Source organism: Leuresthes tenuis, unplaced genomic scaffold, assembly GCF_036924035.1.
Source record: "Leuresthes tenuis unplaced genomic scaffold, fLeuTen1.0.hap1 SCAF_14, whole genome shotgun sequence".
Lineage (NCBI taxonomy): Eukaryota > Metazoa > Chordata > Actinopteri > Atheriniformes > Atherinopsidae > Leuresthes > Leuresthes tenuis.
In genome coordinates this window covers 17,296,918-17,316,068 of record NW_027325368.1, presented here as the reverse complement: position 1 = coordinate 17,316,068, position 19,151 = coordinate 17,296,918, and the positions used below count along the sequence as shown (strand labels likewise).

The 19,151-nt window shown below is 42.5% G+C and overlaps 2 protein-coding genes across 2 annotated transcripts in view; one reads left to right on the top strand and one right to left on the bottom strand.

The window, feature by feature from the left end:
* Window positions 1–611: 611 nt before the first annotated feature.
* LOC140268615 (BTB/POZ domain-containing protein 2-like) lies at window positions 612–5,178 on the bottom strand. The gene is made up of 9 exons (XM_072363548.1): window positions 4,640–5,178; window positions 4,391–4,510; window positions 4,021–4,177; window positions 3,630–3,735; window positions 3,335–3,532; window positions 3,007–3,199; window positions 1,990–2,077; window positions 1,755–1,901; window positions 612–1,670 (listed from the first exon to the last, which is right to left on the bottom strand). Exons 1-9 carry the CDS (start codon window positions 5,146–5,148, stop codon window positions 1,509–1,511), a joined length of 1,680 nt encoding a protein of 559 aa, XP_072219649.1. The 5' UTR covers window positions 5,149–5,178; the 3' UTR covers window positions 612–1,508.
* A 2,353-nt stretch (window positions 5,179–7,531) lies between these two features.
* Window positions 7,532–19,151, top strand: part of LOC140269490 (protein unc-13 homolog A-like) — a 30,733-nt gene continuing 19,113 nt past the window's right edge. Inside the window, exons 1-9 of the mRNA XM_072364611.1 lie at window positions 7,532–7,864; window positions 12,099–12,128; window positions 12,351–12,450; window positions 14,721–14,838; window positions 14,961–15,084; window positions 15,721–15,791; window positions 16,000–16,054; window positions 16,446–16,475; window positions 17,697–17,910. Of these exons, the coding sequence (XP_072220712.1) occupies window positions 7,843–7,864; window positions 12,099–12,128; window positions 12,351–12,450; window positions 14,721–14,838; window positions 14,961–15,084; window positions 15,721–15,791; window positions 16,000–16,054; window positions 16,446–16,475; window positions 17,697–17,910 (764 nt within the window). The 5' untranslated portion in view covers window positions 7,532–7,842. The remainder of the gene's footprint in view (window positions 7,865–12,098; window positions 12,129–12,350; window positions 12,451–14,720; window positions 14,839–14,960; window positions 15,085–15,720; window positions 15,792–15,999; window positions 16,055–16,445; window positions 16,476–17,696; window positions 17,911–19,151) is intronic.

Genomic DNA, 19,151 nt, shown 5'->3' with positions numbered 1-19,151 from the left:
TCTTAAATATGTTTTTTAAATGCATTGACTCTGTCTACGGCCGTGGGTTAGATAAGAAGCTGTGCGGAAAAATGCTCACAGGCAGCCAACGTCAACTCCGACGGGAAATTATTTTTCCCATTTTCTCCACGAGAGAAAATGTAGTCTGGGTCCAACTGGTTTATCAAAACTAAAGCATTCGTGCCTAAGCTCACCAGTCAAACCAATATATCCCGTCTGAGTTAGCAGCAGGCATTTCAGGAAGTTACTTCATGAAAATACAGAAAACAGAATCCCAGAGAACACGCACTTGAGTTGTGACAGCAAAAAAAAACAAAAGAGCTTATAGAACCATAATGCATTTGCTTGTTAACTTGTTAAAAAGCACTTAATAAAAACTATTTAATTTTAATCTTCAACCATCTACCGTATGTGTAGCACAGAAGCTGAGAGGCTGATGTAATAAACTCAGTGGGAGCCTGACAGGGTGTTCTCACTCAGATTTCAATACTATTTGGATCTAAATCTTAATAATTAAACCCAAGTACGTAGAATAGCAGAAACCACATAGAAATGACACTTGAGCAGTCATGAATTTTGGTTGAAAAAAAACAAAGAAATAAATAAAACAATCACCAGAACACTTTTTCTTCACTTTTTAATCAATACTTAAGTCGTTACATATATGTTAATAAATGCCACTTTAATATACAACCCTTTAACTTTGCACCAAGGAGGAAATCTCTTCCACACACTTTTTTTTTTTATTTTAAAAACAAAGCTAAAAAGAATCATATTTGAAGAGTTAGTGTGCATCCATAGAGCAACCAAATAAACATATGCAAGGCAAAGAAGTGCAAGGTATCTTGGGTATAGGCAACTACCAAGCAAGGACACGAGATATCACAGATTGTACTGTTAAGTAGAAACTGGAAAATAGCTCAACGTAATCATGTTCTTCAGATTAATATGAAGCTTGGTTCAAATTTGCCAAGATTTTATAAACCTTATGAGGTCTTTTACTCTATGAAAGTTGCAATTAACGTGGAGCTGAATGAAACTCTAGTCTGCACTAAATGCTGATGATGATCTTGTCTTGGCAAATCTGAGAAACTGTACATTCATACAGTTGTGACTCTCCTTCGCACTAATGCTAGAGGAGTACAGGAAGGAGAACCATACAGTTTAAGTAGAATTCAGTGTCACGCCTTATGCCGTCAATCCAAAGCAGTGATACAGATACTGTGAATAATCTGAGAGACCGGTCCCTCCCTCATGGATTTGGTTTCTGTGGAGTCTGTTTCAGAGGCTGGCATCGTTACAACACAAAGTGACAGGTTTGGCCCCATGGAGAGACCCACATTGCCGTCCAGCTATTTGTCCTCCTGTTCGGCCAACAGTAGCTCACCATGTGGAGGGATAAGTAGGAAGTCTGACAGATTAGTCCCCAGTTCGACTGCTGAGGTGTGGACCTGCGCTGATGTCAGGTTGTCACATTTGATGGAAGATCGCTGCATTGTCTGAGGTGACTATGTGTAGAAGATGACCTCAGGAATCTGTCCGTCTTCTACCGAAGTGCCGTTGTTGTTGCCTGCTGCGTAGCAGAAGGTGAAGCAGGTCTTTGTGCCCGAGGATGATGACTCATGTGTTACCTTCCTCATTCCCTTAGTCCCATAATGAGAGTCTGGACCCTGTAAGACAGAGAGGAAGATGAATACACATGACAAATACACAATTCCGTTCCACGCATTGTTTACTTTCAACTTTACACAGACCTTAAGCGTAGCACAGGCAGTGTAGTTGACATTGGGTAGAATCTCCACAGGCTCTTTAAACATGACTCTGAAGGTGTTTGCTGACCCATCACAGCTGAAGCCTGTGTCATTCTGTCCCAGCACCGTGTTACTGTCTGTGTGAATGATCTACAACAACGACAATGATCATAAGATGGAAAAAAAACAAACGCATCACATCAAGACAGTACAGACTGGAAGGAGCTGTGGACTGTACCTGTATGTTGACTTGGTAGTCTGTAGGTCCGTGTATGGAGCCATAGAGTCCAAATCCAACCACAAATATCCTTCTGTTTACGGAGAACCTGTGAAGAAAAGAAAAGCGGAAACAGATTAAGGAAGGGAAGGATGTGACAGACTCTTTAAATACAGCTGTGCGTGTCATAGCGGTAAACTCAGAGGTGCAGTGAGCCACGGCCATGAAGAATGATGCACTATACTGGGGCTTTGGTAGAACCACAACTATCAGTCACTAAATGAAAGCCAGCAAAGACTGAAACGAATATCCTCGGCTATACGATCAACAGCGTGGTTTAGATGCACTAGAAACACATTATTAGGGACCTCTGTGCTTGATTTTAAAGATAAAAAGTAGTTTTAGTGCTACTACACTTTCAACTGTTTTGCCAACAAAGATCTAACATTCGGCGATGAAAATTTGACTATGACGATATGGATAGATATTCAATTTTCCATTTTAAGATGCCAATGTAACTCTTTTTCTAAATGCGTACATGAACACCGTCTTTACTTGTGGGATAAACATCCCTCTCACTCTCACACAGCGGCGACAATGGCTCATCAGCTCCTCTCAGTTCACCTCATTTCACTTATCAAGTGATGTTTTTGGCAGACTGTGAGCGAGCCTTTGCTCCCCAGCTGCAGGCACGCTGACTCTGCTCTCTAACTCTTCTGTCTCTGCTGTCGGAGGCAGAACAAAACAGTTGCTATGAATAAAGTTTGAACTACTAAAGTGACTTCAAATCGCACATTTTAGGCTTGGTGGAAGTGGGAATTTGCGTATGCTAAAAATCAATAGATGCATTTCTATCTAAATTTCAAGAGATTTAACAAACTGATTTTTCTGTCAACATACATCTCATTTATGCCCAAATAATAATTGACTACTGTCGATCTCTATGTGGTGTCATCACACTAATGTGTGAGTCTTATTTATGTGAAAAAAGAAACAAAGATTGGGTGCCAGTGTCGCAGTGCTCTGCCATCAACTCACCGTATGCGGTCGCTTGTCCCACTGTAGCCCCAGCGGCTCTCCACCTGACCGAAACGTGTGATGCTGCACTCCTTCCCGCGGAGACAGCAGCGAGGCCGGTCGATGAATTCGACGCGGGGCTTTGGGTTTACCGTGAAGTGGAGGAACAGACTCACCACCTCTCTGTCAGTCAGAATATTCGACTGGGCTGGACCTGAAGTGAAAAAAAAAAAAAAGGAGATGACCCCAAAGACGCAGATCGAGTTCTGAATCACAGGATACGTACGTGTGTTTATGTCAGGAAAGAAAGCAAGAAATAAAGTGACTCTTTTACTGAGTTCCACTTCACCTGCAGCAAACTCCTCAATGGTCATGAGAGGGAAGCGGATGAGTGTGAGAGCTTTCCCCAGGACTTTGCGCTTGTTCTCGGGCGTGGGCTGCAGCTGCTGCCTGTGAGCTTCGGCCTCAGCCCAACGCACGGATGCTCCAAACAAACGCACTTCTCTCACGCCGAGAGTGTCCCTCTCCAGCACTGCCACCAGTGTATCTGATGGAGGGAAAGTTGAATAATCAATTGTCAGCCAGACTGTAGTTCTTAACTACATCATGGAGCAATAGTTACAGCATATACAAGGACACTTTACCTAAATCTATATCTGTGAATCCCTCGGCAGCAAGAGCGTCCCCAGTGTTCTTATCAATGTTCTCTAAACAGAGGCTGGCAAGCTGTGGCTCATCAAACAATCGCGCCTGAAACAAAGAACACAACATTGTTTTGTTTTTTCAGTGCACGGCCAAGTTAAAAACTGACACTTAAACGAACAACTCAGCAAGTGCTTTACTGTTGCTAAGTTTAATGCTAGAAAATTCCATCAATAAATAGTATTCTGTTTAAACTACCAGAAGGACAATAAAAATTAATTAACCTGCAGGAGCTTGTAGTTTTTCATTAAGTGGACACTTACAGCATGTTCATTAATGCAATGAGTCGGAGAAAAAAACCCAAAAAAACAGTCTGAAATCAGGATGGCTGACCTGTGTAAGCAGCATGAAAGCATTGTCCGCTCTGAGGTTTTTCTTGAGGAACTCGACACAGTGAGCCTCCAGGGCTGGAACTGCATACTTCTTAGCAGTATAGAGTGTGGTCATCACAGTCTCAGGTCCGATCTGGACTTCATCAGAGTACAGAAACCTGCAGAAGAATTCGCAGACAATGACGATTATGTTTTTTTCTACTGAATACGGTCAAATTAAGATCAGGTTTGACCAGCTTGTTCTTGGGTGGAACTCAAAATATAATTAGTGGAGCATGTGCAGTGAGTGGTAAATACCACACCCCCTTGCGGTGCCTTTAAATACCACACCGCCTTTGACAAAATGCCAAATTATGTTACATGACACTTACTTTAGCAGGGCCAGAAAAGCAGCTGGTTCCACGTCAGGAAGCTCGATCTCCGTTGATGTGGTCGCCATCCCACCGTTAAACATGGCATCGAACACTGCGCTCCCCACGGCCAGAACAAACCTGTCAATGTCAACAGACCGCAGCAACAAAGAGAGGGGGGGGAGGGAGAAGGGGGGGAATCAGCTCGTTCCGGTTCACACAATCAATAAGCTGACGTCAGAGCGCTCGTGTTGATGCTAGTTATCTTACCTGTGTGCAGGTATTCTCTGAACGCCCATTCCTTTGCCCACCAGAAAATGAACGTCACTGAGCACCTCGTTGTTGAACAGGAACGCAAACCGTTCCTTTACGGTGCTCTTCGTTGCCTGCCAGTTGTACACTGGCTCTCGGTACACTAACACAGACGCGGCAGCCGGGGTGGCGGTCGGTGCCGTCGCCTGGGAAGCGTTTGACGCTGCGGTGGTTGCCATGTTGGACGCCGGGGTGGCCATGGCTCCAGCTGCCGCAGCGGGCTGCTGCAGCCTGTTCTGCGCAGTCGGTGGAGCTCCGGTCGAAACACCGTTGCAGTCTCCCCCGCCAGGCCCCAGCTGCGGGTTGGGACGCCTCGCTGGTCCCTGTGCTCCCCCAGCGGCACCGACCGCTCCCCCGTTCGATGCTGGCATAGAGAAAACGCTGTTGCTCGGCTGGCTGTTTCCCAGAGGACCCGGGCCGGAGAAACTAAGGCAAGGAGGCCTGCCACTGTTGTCTCCAGCGGCCATCTTGAACTTGGCGTAGGCGTAAACAACACACTTTATCACTTTTTGTATTTCCAGTAGTCCAGACAGTGATATCTGCTTGACGTTTCCCCCTGGCGTTAGTTACCTGTACTGCGAGCTGCCCTCATTACCGACAATAGGTTTTCTTCGTGTCAAGATTCAAGACTCACATGATTAATAATCACACAACACGACAGACGAAATAACATAATGTATTTCTTCTGTTAAAACAACAACAAAATAAACGTAAAAAGCGTCAAAGCGGTGGTTATGAATTAGATATTTGTAACATTAGACCATAAGGCTCAAATATGAATGTTTTCCGTCTGAAAGAAACAGAATTTGCCAGTAATAATGATGACAAATAATAAACAATGTTATTGTTCAACATCCTACTCATGAACTGCTGCTAAAAGCCACAGAAACATTTTATTGCACTCATTTTCTAACCTCTTTTCCAAATATGTTGGACATACAATATGTCTGTGTATAATGTCAGTAAAAACTGAATAATCCACTATACGTATTTAATTGACACAACATATCAAAAGCTGAAACTGAGAAAACGTCATTGTATTTTGAAAAATACGTGCTCTCGTTATCATTATGATGCCACATTTAAAAAGAGGTTCTGGACTTGATCAAAGACTCATATATATTGGTGAACTATGTACACGAAGGACCAAGCAACAAAAACCAATGCTGAACAGCTGTAATCATCTGGAAGCTCTGTATTAGAAACAGAGAGTCAATGGGCGTGGTTTGTTCCAGCATCCAAAAATACAAATAAAACCTCACATTGGAGAGAAAATGCTTTTGCTTTCTGTTGTTCTGAGCTAATTTAAGATGGACAAATGTGAAGTGGAAAATATCCAGTGATGTGACCAATGAAATGGCTTCTCGTTAAAGGAGCATCATCCGGCTTGGTATAGGTAGATTGCACTTCACAAAAAAACTGCATCTGTGATGATGTATTGGTGTACAAATGATCAGTGCACATGGCATTGGTAACTTGCACTTCGATGAAGGCACCAAAGCTCGGAGCGGGTTTCGCTTATTTCAGAAATGCACTGCCAAGCCACATTCTGTATGTATCACAAAGCTGTCCTGCCTAAAGTCAATACCTGCCACAAAATGGAATGTATTTGAGAAATAAAAATGATGACAAAGGAGGACCTAAGCTATTGAGCAGCTGAAATTTAAGAAAAAGAAAATATTTTGCTCTGTGAATGTAGAATCTCACGCAATCCCCTCTGTTTGAAGACTAAGAGAAGAGGTGACATTTTTTGAGACACGTGTCTTTCAGTTTAACATACAAAACTCAATTAACATGTAAATAACTACTCTGTGTTTTATTCATATTTCACACAGTGTGGCAACGTTTTCAGAGATGCGTTTCAATATACTCATTGTGTGTTATAAAAGTCTATGTTGTTTACAGCAAGTTTGTCCCAAATCAACGCATGTGTTTAATCTCCTCATGTCCTAGTCAACTGAATCGTCTTTGTTTACGAGTCATCTTTTCTCTCTTGTCATCCTTTGACAGACTCAGCTCTTGAGGGATGCACGTTTGATAACTCCCATTCCTCAGCAGATCTCCCTTTCTGTCTCAAATCAAGTGTCACACTTTCTTCATCAGCATGACAAAACAGACACGAGACATGCTAATATTTTCCGAGCCGCCCACAAACAGAGTCAATATAGTACTATTGTGAAGAAAGTTTAATGTAACTCTGGAATTTTGCATGTCTATTCTCATCAGTGACCACAAAATTAAGAATCCCACCCAAACATCTGCCTCATCTGGTGGGCAATACAGTATTTTCTTATTATTCTATCAAATGATTTTGAGAGGTCACTGTACGTAACAAAAGGTCACAGCTTGAGACAATAAGAATTATTCTGATAGGTCAAAAAAGATTCATATTTTTCCAGATTAATGCAGGCCTAAAATTTACCTCAGGTCATGTAATTCATTGACCCTTCAGATTTAATTTTCCTTGTTATGTAATGACCCCATTTGGTACCATTAGGATGAGTTAACATTAATTTTCTATGTCACATTTTCATACAACATTGATTAGCATGATTTTAAGATAGGATACTTAGTAAAACACATTGTGGGCACTGAATGAACTCTTAAAACCAGATTTTGGCATATGACCCCCCTTTTTAGTCAAAATGCCTTGAAACAATGAATGAAATTCCTTGTCACCATATTGTTCATTCAGTACACTACATCTATCAGGACGATATTAATTCAGCCCCATCCCGTCTCACTTTCCTCCCTGCAGGCCAGCTCGAGGCACGAGGCTTTTTCTGCCTGCTACTCATCAACCGTGACGTCAGGGCGGCGCGGCACGGCACGGGGGAGTTGTCCTCGCGCGGAGCGGGTTGCTGGATGCTGCTGAAACAAGATGGCTGTGCGCGCAGGAGTAGCAGCGGTGGAGAGCTGAGGCAATGCAGAGGAGGAAGCAGGGAGGGGGGGCGAGGAATTCACTCGTGTCTGTCCTGTCCTGTATAAGGAGCAACAGCCCTGCAGAGCAAGAGACGAGCGCGCCTGAGATGGTTTAATTCCTGTTACTGTTCAGGGCAACGCTTTTGTCGGGTTGAGTTTTCGTGAGGAAGAGACCGACTGACTGACCAAACAAACCACCAAGTAGAGGACAGCCGGGGACGCTCACGCCGCTTTTAGAGATGTCCCTGCTGTGTGTGGGAGGTAAGGAAGGAAAGCTACTCTGACAGCCGTTGTGTTGGATGTTATTGAAGTATCACTTGCTCGCGGTGGAACTGCACCAGTTGTCTGACAGAGCCTGCGGGCTGTCAGCTCCGTGGAAAAGTGTGTGCAGCCCGAGCAGCGGAGGCTTTGTGCTGAATAGTCATTTCACAAGGCAGCTCTTAGCAGATGCAGCTCGCTTATATTGTCAGTGGGATACTTTTTGCAGTTTATCTGCTTGTTTTATACACCGTCTAACCTGAGATAAATATGTCTGTACGTGGCAGTAAAAGAGGGGCAACAATCTGAGCGGGTTGTGTCGTGACTGTTAGTACGAGCAAACATTACAGGGCTATTTGAGTTTCTAAGAATGTCTAAATACAAGGGGAGAACCGCTGTTTCCTCTCCTTGGTAACACTGTTGCAGCTGCCGTGAGTATCCTCTCTGCTCATTCATGCGTGGGCAGGAGGAGGAGGACGAGGAAAAGCCCCTGCCGCTGCCGCACCGCGCGCCGCTCCCCTTTGCCGCTCCGCTGTACCGAGGGAATACTGGCACCCGGCTGGAGGTGCACGTCACTCCTCCGCGTTTTCCCCCAAAGCGATGCGTCACCTCTTTCCAACACACTCCCTAAAAGCACCTGATGCTGATACTGTTGCCTCACGGTATGATGAAGCATCTGCTGGGATTGCTCATATAGTAACGCCACAGCTTCCCGTTCAGGGTGAAGTGAGAGGGGGGGAAGCTGAGGGCTCTCACCAGTAACTGAAGGAGTATGCGTTCATAGTATTTTGTTGGACTGATTAGCAGCTGAATCGACAAAACTGTGGAGACACTTGTCTGAAATAAGATGTTTTTGTGTGGGATCAGTTTGGTACCCGCAGACACAGTGACTTCAATGTTTTTTGATATGTCAGTTGTTCACAATTTAGGGATTTTAAACAGAGCATATCCACACAAAACCAGAAACTGCCCACCAGGATTCTTTTTAAGACTGGAAGAAATGCCTATTATATAATCTGCTGTACATTTATCAATTTATAGATGAATTGTTGTTCTGTGATGTCCTATGATGTCACATATGTCAGGAAATAGTTAAACATGCCAATTAAAGCAGAGACTATTAGTTTAATCAAAAGCTACCAACTGCCAGCTATTTCAGTAACTGATTATTTGCACATATCTGCTTCCTGCATTTGTCTTTTCAAGATGCACTGCATTTCTAAGTCTGATAGAAAACTGACTGAAGTCTTGGACAGTGGGAGACTTTTGAAGACATCCTAGTGAGCTTTGGAGTATTGAGATGGAAAACATGTCACAATTTCCAGCGTCAAAAAGTGACATTTCTTCAGATTAGACATTTTGAAATGTTGAAGTACAGAAAGATTGAGTGGGACTAATGATCAAGAGACCCAGTTGGACATCACAGTTACACAGCATGAGTGGGATCTCTACAAGCAGAATACTCTTTTCTTGCTTTTCCAGTGGCAAGGAAGCTGCCACGGAAAAGGTCGTGCACCATTATTGCATCATTACAATTAAACTGAAGTGTTCAAACTGCTTGTTTTGTCCAATATGCATCTATTAGTTAGATATGACAAAAAGTGGGGCTGACATTGACCGTTTGACTAATAGCTTTAAGACAGCATCACTCTGTGTATGCTGGCTATGGTAGAGCTGACAATGACTCTGATGGAATAATGGCAATGTGAGTGTTTCTACATTTAAGGGGCTTTTAAGGTCACCTTTTTTAAATGCCAAGCTTTTTATAGATGCTACCCCACCTCATCCCATCCCGCCAGGTCCACCCTCTGACTGTCTCTGCTCTGAGTCAGTCCCAAGTGTCATTAAGACCCTGAAAGTCATTCATTCATAAACACTGGCTGCAGCTGTCGATGCTGTAGACTACGAGACTTGGCAGAGAGCCCTCTCTCTGTTCCGGTTACATCATTCATGCTTACCTGACTGGAGCTATTTCTGGCCTCCACAGTACTTTGTGCCTCCTGAATAGGCAGCATTTCTTTGGCGCATCTGCCAACAAAGCAGAATTCAGAGGCAGATTAACTCTGAAAAATGTTCCTTTTTTTTTTTTTCCCTGTAGGTGAAGTTCAGTTTTCCTATTGTCTTGGAACACTGCAGATATCTATTTGTATGTGATCCTCCAGAACAGGCCTGCTGTCTTTCTGAATCAAGGCGTCCCTCATTTTCTCATTTGGTGGCTGAAGTCACTTCTGCCACTCCCCAACATATATTCCCTCACAGTTCAAGTTGAAGGATCTCCTTGATTCCCTGTCAGGTTTCGGTTTTCTTGGCAACCTGCTTAGCTCCGATAAGTCAGTGTCTGCTGTGTCAGAGGTACTTCCTGAATGAAGTTGCTGAACAAAATTTACCGTTGAGTCCTTCAGATTGGTCTCAGTATCCTCTGATTGATGAAAACTCAACACTTTTTGATTTGTTACATCCTTGTCAAATCATTTAATCACATGGGAATGGTCAGATATAGCTCTGACCTCGTTTTCCATCGCCCGGCTTCTCACCCATAACCTACATTTCAGCCAACTGATCCACTGTTGGAAACCTTATGCATTGTGGGAACGTATATTGTACATATACAGTAAATGTGTCTTGTATTTCCTGCTTACATGCATTCACTTGTGATAAACAGCTGTTTGTAGGTGCCTGTTGTATTCTTCATCATTACTCAGCCTGTCAGAGAGATTTATGATTGCGTCCTAACATTAAGCCTCTCTCTTATGCCACTGAATCCAGCTCCTTTTTTTATTGATCATCCTCACGTACAGTTACAACTCTCTGTGTCAGAGTAGACATACATAAAGAGGAACATCCGATTGGATGTAATCTTCCTCAAGAGTGCGACCAGCTGCTGAATGTGATGCAGACCGTGGCGTCTTTTTGGACATCTCTGCTGAATGTAGAGTTATTTGAATTGTGCTTTTTCAAAAACTGAAGTGGAAATTTTGACACGATGGTAAGGATTTTTGTGCTGTATATGCCGAGTCCTCCACAGGGTTGTTGAGGTGGGGTGAAAGCAGAGATGAATATGTTCATCCCTACTGCAGGTGGGCTGTATGGGAGTGATCCATAGCATTTATGCACGTGTGTGTGCATCTCTGCCTGCTGACGTAACAGACAGCACGGCACAAGCTGCAGGTGCGGCTTGAGTCGTTCTGTGCTGTGCGGGAAAGTTCTAAAAAGGGTTGAGATAGAGGAATTAAAAATAACCTTGCTCACTTGAAGCAATTTTCCTTTTAGGTGAGCCTGCGGAGAATGTTTTGAGGCAAGTCAGGATTTGGTGTGGTTTGGAGGTGGGAATAAGATTCAGGTTTGGTTATATAATGCAGTAAACTTGACTTTGTTTCTTATTATGTAAACGTGTGTCTGATGTGCACACATCTGCAGTGTGGTGTGTGAATCTCCTTGTGTGTGTGTGTGTGTGTGTATGCGCTTGGTGGAGAGTAGTGGAGCATTAAAAATGTATGCGAGTTACGTCAAGGCTGGTAAAACAGTGCTGCAGAGACGGAGCCCGGGTTTTAAATGCATGCTTTAAAACCCATTGACAGATTGTGTTTGATAGAGGTGGGAAGTACTTCTACGAGGAAGACATTCCCAAAACTATCCCTTGTATTTTAGCTTTTATGCTGAATGTGCTGAATAATAATTGATAAATAACTCAATTCATAACAAGTGAACTTTCGATCGATGTGAAATTGTAAGTAATGAATGTGTAGCTATGTGATTTTGAAGGTTTTGTGTTGTATATTCTGTTTGTGGATGCAGCACAGTTGGATATCCATGTTTCAAAGGTGCGGTGTTCTTGGATTTTGCCTCCACGCTCTGTGCCAAGTTTCCATGCACCTAATTAAGCTCAGCTCTTTTAGTCTAAATCTGCATAACTTAATTTTTGCTTTCCTGAGCCCACACATGTTATGTGTGTGAATATGTGCTTGACAACCTCTGTCTCTTTGCACACGTTGGACAATAAATTAGAAAATATGTCTATTTATCAATGTTTTCATGTCGCATATTGTTTTGTTTTTTTTGCGGTTCGAGCCATGAGTTTGAGGTTAAATACTTTTTAATGATTATGTATCATCTTGTCTGTATCATCTTATGTAGCATCTTCTGGTTTTCTGCTCTCAGTGTAAAAGCAGAGGACATATAAGCCTGAAAACAGATGGCGTTCCCGTGTGTCACCATGTCCCTCTCTGTGTTTCCACAGTGAAAAAAGCCAAGCTGGATGGACCCCAAGGTAAGACCTGAGAGCTTGGACATAAAAGAAGGTACACAAGGAAAGACTTGCTGTGTTGTGGCGTGATCCTTTTAGCAGAATGAGGATGCAGTGAAAGGAAGTGAACGGTTTTGTAGATTGACAGTGTCTGTATGTCGCAGAGACTCCTTTTTAGTCGTTTCTAGTTTTTGGGGTTTTTTTTCATGGTAACACATCTCTTTCTCCATTCCTCTTCCCTCACAGAGAAGTTCAACACTTATGTGACACTTAAGGTGCAAAATGTGAAGAGCACAACCATCGCTGTCCGGGGCAACTTGCCCAGCTGGGAGCAAGACTTCATGTTGTGAGTCCTTCAGTATTTCTCCTTCACTTCCTCCTCTTCATTCTCCTTTTCATCCACCCATCACACTCTCCACACCACTTTTTTTTAAAATCTCTTGCTTTCTATCAGCTTTCCTCCCCCTCTCCCCCTTTTTATCCACTCCTCCATCCCAAGTGTGCTTTATCCCTGTATTGTTTCACACAGCTCTTCTCCTCCTCCAACAACTATCTCATGCTCTTTTTCATCCGCTCTCCCTCGACACTTCAGCCCTCTCATTCTCAATCTTGGCTCCTTCCCAGCCATTCTTTCCTCTCCTCTGTCACTTCCTCTAAACACAGCTCCTTGATCTTCATCTACTTAGCCCCCCCCCCTCCTCGCCTGGTTCATACTTACCCCATCACATCTCATATTCACTCCCTCCACTCTCTCTCTTCTCATTTCTGCTCCCTAGTAGATCATTTGCAAGGATTTTTTTCCTATTTTTCTCTAGTTTTTTGTTTTGTTTATAGTTTTAGAAATATTGAAAGATGTCTTATTGTGGTTATTGGGATTAGAATAAACGTATTTGGGTATTTTGACGTGTAGAGGGATTCAGTGTGCTGTCTGGCAGCATATGGGCGATAAATGGTGGGGAAAATTGATCATGTAGGATGCAGCAGGCAGGATTACTGCGGAGTCCTGTGCATTTGTATGATGTTCGGAGGCGTTGAGCATTGTACAGGCGTTGCATCAGTGACGGTGTGTTATGTAATGTTTGGGCTGCAGAGAGCGCCTCGTGTCCTCCTTCAAACTGCCACTAAATGTCTCTGCCCCCTCAGTCCCTGCCATGAATCAAACAGATACTTTTCTTAAAATGAGTCACCACTGAGAAGGGAAATCTACTCCCTCTATTTCTTAATTAAAGTTCCCTCTTTCTCCCTCCAGGCGTGCGATACAATCACCTCCTCCACTGCCTTCATCATATGCCTCTCCTCCCTCCTCTTATTCATCCCTCATCTTATTCTTTTTATTCTTTCCTTCGTCCTCCTGTCTCCTAAATGTTGACTCTCTCAGGTTTATTCCCTCAGAGACATTTGTAACCGCAAAGCTTGCAAATAATTATCATATATCTTGTGTGTGTTGGAGAGCTTGGGTGTGTTAGATGTGGAAAAAGCTCATAGACCCATAAGTAAAAGTCCCAGTATAATAATATAAACGTAATCTGTAGAGTCCTTTATTTAAAATTCCACTTCCATTAAAGCACAGAAGTGTTCTTGGGAAGTTTACTTTCAGCAGTAAAAGATGAATGTGGATGAAACACTGCATAAGCATCACTTTTCTGTCGTTGTTGATCTAGGTGGGATAGCTATGCAGTTTAGTCCTGTGGTTCCCAGACTAGATGTTGCCCCTCCTCCTAAATACTTGGAGATGAACTTGGGAGACTATAAGATGTTCAATGGGACAGTAACTTTGGAAGAAGTACTCAGATTTTGTTACTTAAGTAACAAAACAAACTAGAATGGCAGTGTAAAAATGATCCACTACAAGCAGGCCTGTGTCAGTCAGCGATGAATCATATATTCTCAATTATTTGGTCATGTTTTGAATTAATAGTTAGTCCATTTAGATGATAGTTAGATTGATAGATGATAGAAGATTATTTGTAGTTGCTGTTTAAGCTTCATGTTACTGTTGTAGCTGCTGCAGGTGGGACTTTTTTAAAATGCTTCATGCACAGTTTTGTAAATCCTGATGCATCTTAGCGGTTGTGATATGATTAATGGGGTGGAACAGAAGAAGAAAACTCAGACTTGTTATCCTTTTTTTTCTTTTCCTCTAGTCTTTGATTTGGATGTATTAGATTTCTTTTTTCAACATTTCTTCAAAACTAAACATATCGACTACAGCCTGTTTTTGTGAAACATCAGAAGCCAAAAAGATTGATTGTGCTGTACTTTTAAAGAAAAAGCTTGTTTTTATAATACATGGTGTATTCATTCATTCATTGTGAATATGGATAACAACAAAAGCTTTTGAGAGTAATGTGGAACTGGAACATGTCTGTCTGAAATGACATATGAGGTGCTTTAGCAACTTAGTATTTTAAGTACTTTGTAACTTAAGCCGAGTACTTGATCAAATACACTTGCATACTATTTATAATTGTACGACGTAGACCAAAACATTGCTGCACAAACGTGCATTGATTTTCATAATCTTGGCCATTTTTAGCGAAATATAATCTACATAATGCATGTTCCCCCAGCTGTCTTTTTCTTTATTTAGAATTTTCCATCTCTCTGTCTTTGTAGTGAAATTAACCGCCTGGACCTGGGCCTGACAGTGGAGGTGTGGAACAAAGGGTTAATCTGGGACACCATGGTTGGCACCTTGTGGATTCCCCTCCGCAGCATCCGACAGTCAAATGAGGTTTGCCACTAACCACCACTCTTTACTCAGCTGTGGCTGGGCTCAAAGCACAAGTGTTGATACTCGTTTTCATCCAGTAGCTTAATGCTTGCTTGTGCAAAAAATATCCTTTGTGTGCACAGGAAGGTCCGGGGGAGTGGCTCACGCTGGACTCTCAGGTCATCATGGCTGATAATGAGATCTGTGGCACCAAAGAGCCCACTCTGCACCTGGTGCTGCTCGATACACGCTTTGAACTGCCGCTTGGTGAGAACTTAGTACTGGAATAATCAGAAACTGCCATTTAATGGGAGAAGATGTACTGTAAATGAATTTGGAACTATAAGAAAACAATGCCCCTGTAGGAAAACTGAAGATGAAGCAAATGAATGTCTTTTATAATGTTTTCACAGCAAACATTGACAAATGAGAATCAATAAACTCTGTTTGATTAATTAGCCAGACCCACTTCTCAGTTATGTGCTTAGGAAGGCTGTTTGTGTATCAGTAGGAGTTTCTCTGTTCTTTTCTTTTCAGTGATCAAACTGTCTCCCTCTTAAAATCGATTAGGTGTCATTTTCCTACTCTTCCTCTCTCTCATGTCAGTATTGTGCACCTGACTCCTAAATATGTGGACCTGACCTACTTTAGTTTTGGGGGCTTTAAGTGAAGAGGACAGTTTTAAATGTCCCTATATTCGGATCTGGCCAAAGTATGTTCATCTGTGTTTCTGTTTTGTTAAAAATGGACAGTCAGATCTGGGTCAAAATGTGTTTACTTATTGATTTCTTTTCTTTTTAAACCATGTTTTATTGTCAGGTGTTTGAACATTTTTGCACATGATTATATTAAGTGCTTTGGAAGGTTAAGCTCCATTTTGGCTTTTTTGCCATTGTTTTTCAGATATCCCTGAGGACGAGGCACGCTACTGGGCCAAAAAACTGGAGCAGCTCAATGCCATGAGGGACCAAGATGTAAGCTGTCAGCCTGTTTGATTTAATACCCCGGCACATCCTTACTTTTTAGGAACAAGCTAACGTGATTAATTGGTGGAACGTGTTTCACTGTGCTTGATGAAATTCAACATTTACTGTACCTCTTGTGTAAAGCCATACATACAAATTAAACTATTCTTGTCGATCACCAGCTAACCTCTTTTCGTCCTGCTTCTCCCGCCTGCAGTACTCATACCAAGAGGAACAGGAACGCCCCCTCCGTGTACCGGGAACCCAGTGCTGTAAGTAACCAGTTGCTGATTTAGGTGTTGAGATGTAATTAGATTGCTTTAACTCAGCTTGTGCATTATGTGTTTCACCACATGAGTTGTGTGTTAGAGGAAACAGGCCTGGTTCGCTGCATTGCAAGAGATCAATAGCATTATCTGATGTCCAGAGACCATCTCCCCCAGAATGCCTCTGTGCTTTGACTATTGGCCCTGTCTGCATAGCTTGCTGAGCCAGCTGTCTGGAGCAGCTGGAGAGACTCGGAGGCACATCGCTCCCGCCTCACTCTCTCCATTCGCTGTCCCCATCTGGAAACATTGAAGCATTGATAGCGTGAATGCATGTTCGAGTTTGACCACCGGTGTAATTCATAATCAACACTGACAGCCCTCTGTTTCACTGCAGGTAACTGGAGTCTATGGGGGGACCAGCAAAGTAAGTGCAGTATGTACTTTAGATACACACCTGAATTTGGACTTGCACTTGTTTAGCATTCAGTTTGAGGGTATCTATTTGTGTTTTATTTCTGTGTTGCTGCTAAAAGTGTAGCTATGTGCCTATGCCGCTGCGCTGCTCATTAACTGGTGGGAACATTTATTGAATACGTCCAACACTGTTCACCTTCAACCACCCTTAAAGCTGAACTTCAGCTGCCACTTTCACAAACTTACAAAACAGTACTTTTCTTTCCCTATTTGTGGTTGTTTCTGGTCACAGATAATCCGGTTACGTTTCCTATGTTTATCCCTCTCGACAGAGGTGAAATAAGTTTAATCCGAGGTTGTCACAGCATTATGAAAACTAGAAGCAGCGATGTGTTTATTTCCGAAAGATGATGACAATAACTCAACAACTTAGGCACTATTTGGTACAAAGAACAAGGTCTGTTGATTATCAACAACAATCGACAGAATAGTGCTTTTTGTTTTGCACGTAATGTATTATATTTTTGGAGAAAAAGCCCCGAATCCTCCCAGCCTGTTGTTTTCCCTCTTGTTGGGATGAGCAGATGGTCTTATATAAGTGCCTGTGAGACTCACCCACACAACTGCAGCAATTCATCTCATCTCTGTTCACTCAGAGGAAAAAGAAAAGAGCAGGGGGTTAATGACAGATTGTGAGCTAATGAAGTGCCTGATGGAGACAAAAACAATGAGACATGTAGGGACATGGGCGAAGTAATAAAAGGTTTCATGCCATTGTGATAAGTGTTTACATAACAGGACAGAGGAGGATGAAGTTGTACGCCGTGCGGCAGCCGCGTTTGTTAGCTGGCTTTTGGAGTGAGAAAGATAATGATGAATGATTAATAGATAGCTGGTTTCACTTTTGACTGCTTCGCACTGTCTGGGATGGTAATCTTTGATCTATGGACATCACAGAAAAGTAAAGCATGTCCTCAGCGAGCAGAGCAGATTTATGCTGAGTTATTATAATGAGCCTGAGGGGGAAGAAGCTCATAATATTCATCATGTGTTTCATGTATGAATGCACTCTCAATGACCTGCATGGATCTAATAGGGGTTCAGTTGTGGAATGCTGCCAGCTTCATGTTTTTTTTTTCTCTCTTTCTCTTGCTTTTATTTAATAGAAATCTAAAACTAAAAAGTTTTTTCCTCATCCAATCCCATGTATCCCATGTGTGCTTTTATGTAGATGAGGACCCAGATAGCGCTGTGGATGACAGAGACAGTGACTATCGCAGCGAAACCAGTAACAGCATCCCCCCTCCTTACTACAGCACATCCCAGCCCAACGCTTCTGTTCACCAGTATCCCATCAGCCACCAGCACCGCAGCTCCAGGAGCTTCTCTTATCCACGCACCGGGAACAGCCAGGACCTTGACTACCACAATCAGAGAACTGTCAGGTGTGTACCTGCATTAAGGATTACGTTGATAATATCATTGATAAATTATTCTGTTTGTACATTTTTGTTCAGTTGATTGAACAGAATACATTGTAGCTAGATTTGAAACACGCTGGTGTTATGCTCCTTACTTGTTCTGCGCTTTTTGTGCGCTTTTGGTCATAACCGATAAATTTCTGTTTTAACTAATGAATTTAGCGCCTGAGTCTTGTAGCAGTAGATGTATCCTTTCCTAGCTGCTCCCTAGACATGCAGAAAATGGGTTTAGAGGGGCTATCCAGTGGAGTACAAAGAGTACAGGCCATAAAGTGCTCCAGTACTGTGCACTATAAGCATTTACTGACTAATGAATTTAGCACCTGAGCCTTGTAGCATTAGATGTAAAAGCTGCTCATTTTTCATCCTTTTTCACAGCTGATGTTTTGATCCTTTGTAAAAGGAAATGCACTCAATGTCCTGCTGAAAAAGAAAATGAACAATGGCTCTTTTTTCCTCATGTACCAATGAGTCAGTGACTGTGCGACAGTGAGCCGGCTGACCCTACAGCTAAAGGAGCTGAATGGAATTCAGCCAATATCAATTTTACCATTTATACCTGTGTTTTCCTTTTGTGACAAGTCTGAATATCCTTTAAGAAGTGTTATAAATGAATGAAGATAGTCAATGAAATTTCTGCCATGTCCTTTTTGCATACGCAGTCATTTTATTGGCTTGTTCAGACCCAGCAGTACTTCACTGTCAGTTATTTTCAGTACTGTTAGATTTCTCAGCATTTATTGATGTATTTCTCTCAGACAGAGAATGAAAATATGCATCCATCCACCTCTTGCTCTATGAATTATTCAACTTGCAATCTAATGATCAATACTGCACATAAGATTAGCTGCTTGTGTGAGTGTATTGGACAGGGCAACCTCCTCACACCCCCACCTTTTCCTTTCCATCTCATCCCCACTGCTCTCTACACTCCTTCCATCTCTGTGCCCTCCTTCTCCGAAGTCTCTCTGCTCACCACTCCCTTCCTGTTCTCACCATCTCTCTCACCTTCATCTATCCTCCTTCCTGTGTCTCTATTCACTTTTTAATAACTCCATTCATCAGGGAGTACAAATACTATTTTTCCTGTTTGTTGCATTTCTAGATGCTTGACTGTCTCTTTTTTTTCCTTGTTTGATCAGCCTTCTCTAAGCCTCTCAACCTTCTGTTCTGCTCTGTTTCTTGCTACTTGTCTGGTACTCTTG

What these genes read in the sequence shown, in the direction of transcription:
- LOC140268615 (XM_072363548.1), bottom strand. Translation starts at nt 5,148, where the DNA reads ATGGCCGCTGGAGACAACAGTGGCAGGCCTCCTTGCCTTAGTTTCTCC. An exon ending in GGGACAAGCGACCGCATACG is followed by an intron (nt 2,078 to 3,006) that starts GTGAGTTGATGG and finishes TTTTCTTCACAG; the next exon opens with GTTCTCCGTAAACAGAAGGA. An exon ending in ACTACCAAGTCAACATACAG is followed by an intron (nt 1,902 to 1,989) that starts GTACAGTCCACA and finishes TCGTTGTTGTAG; the next exon opens with ATCATTCACACAGACAGTAA.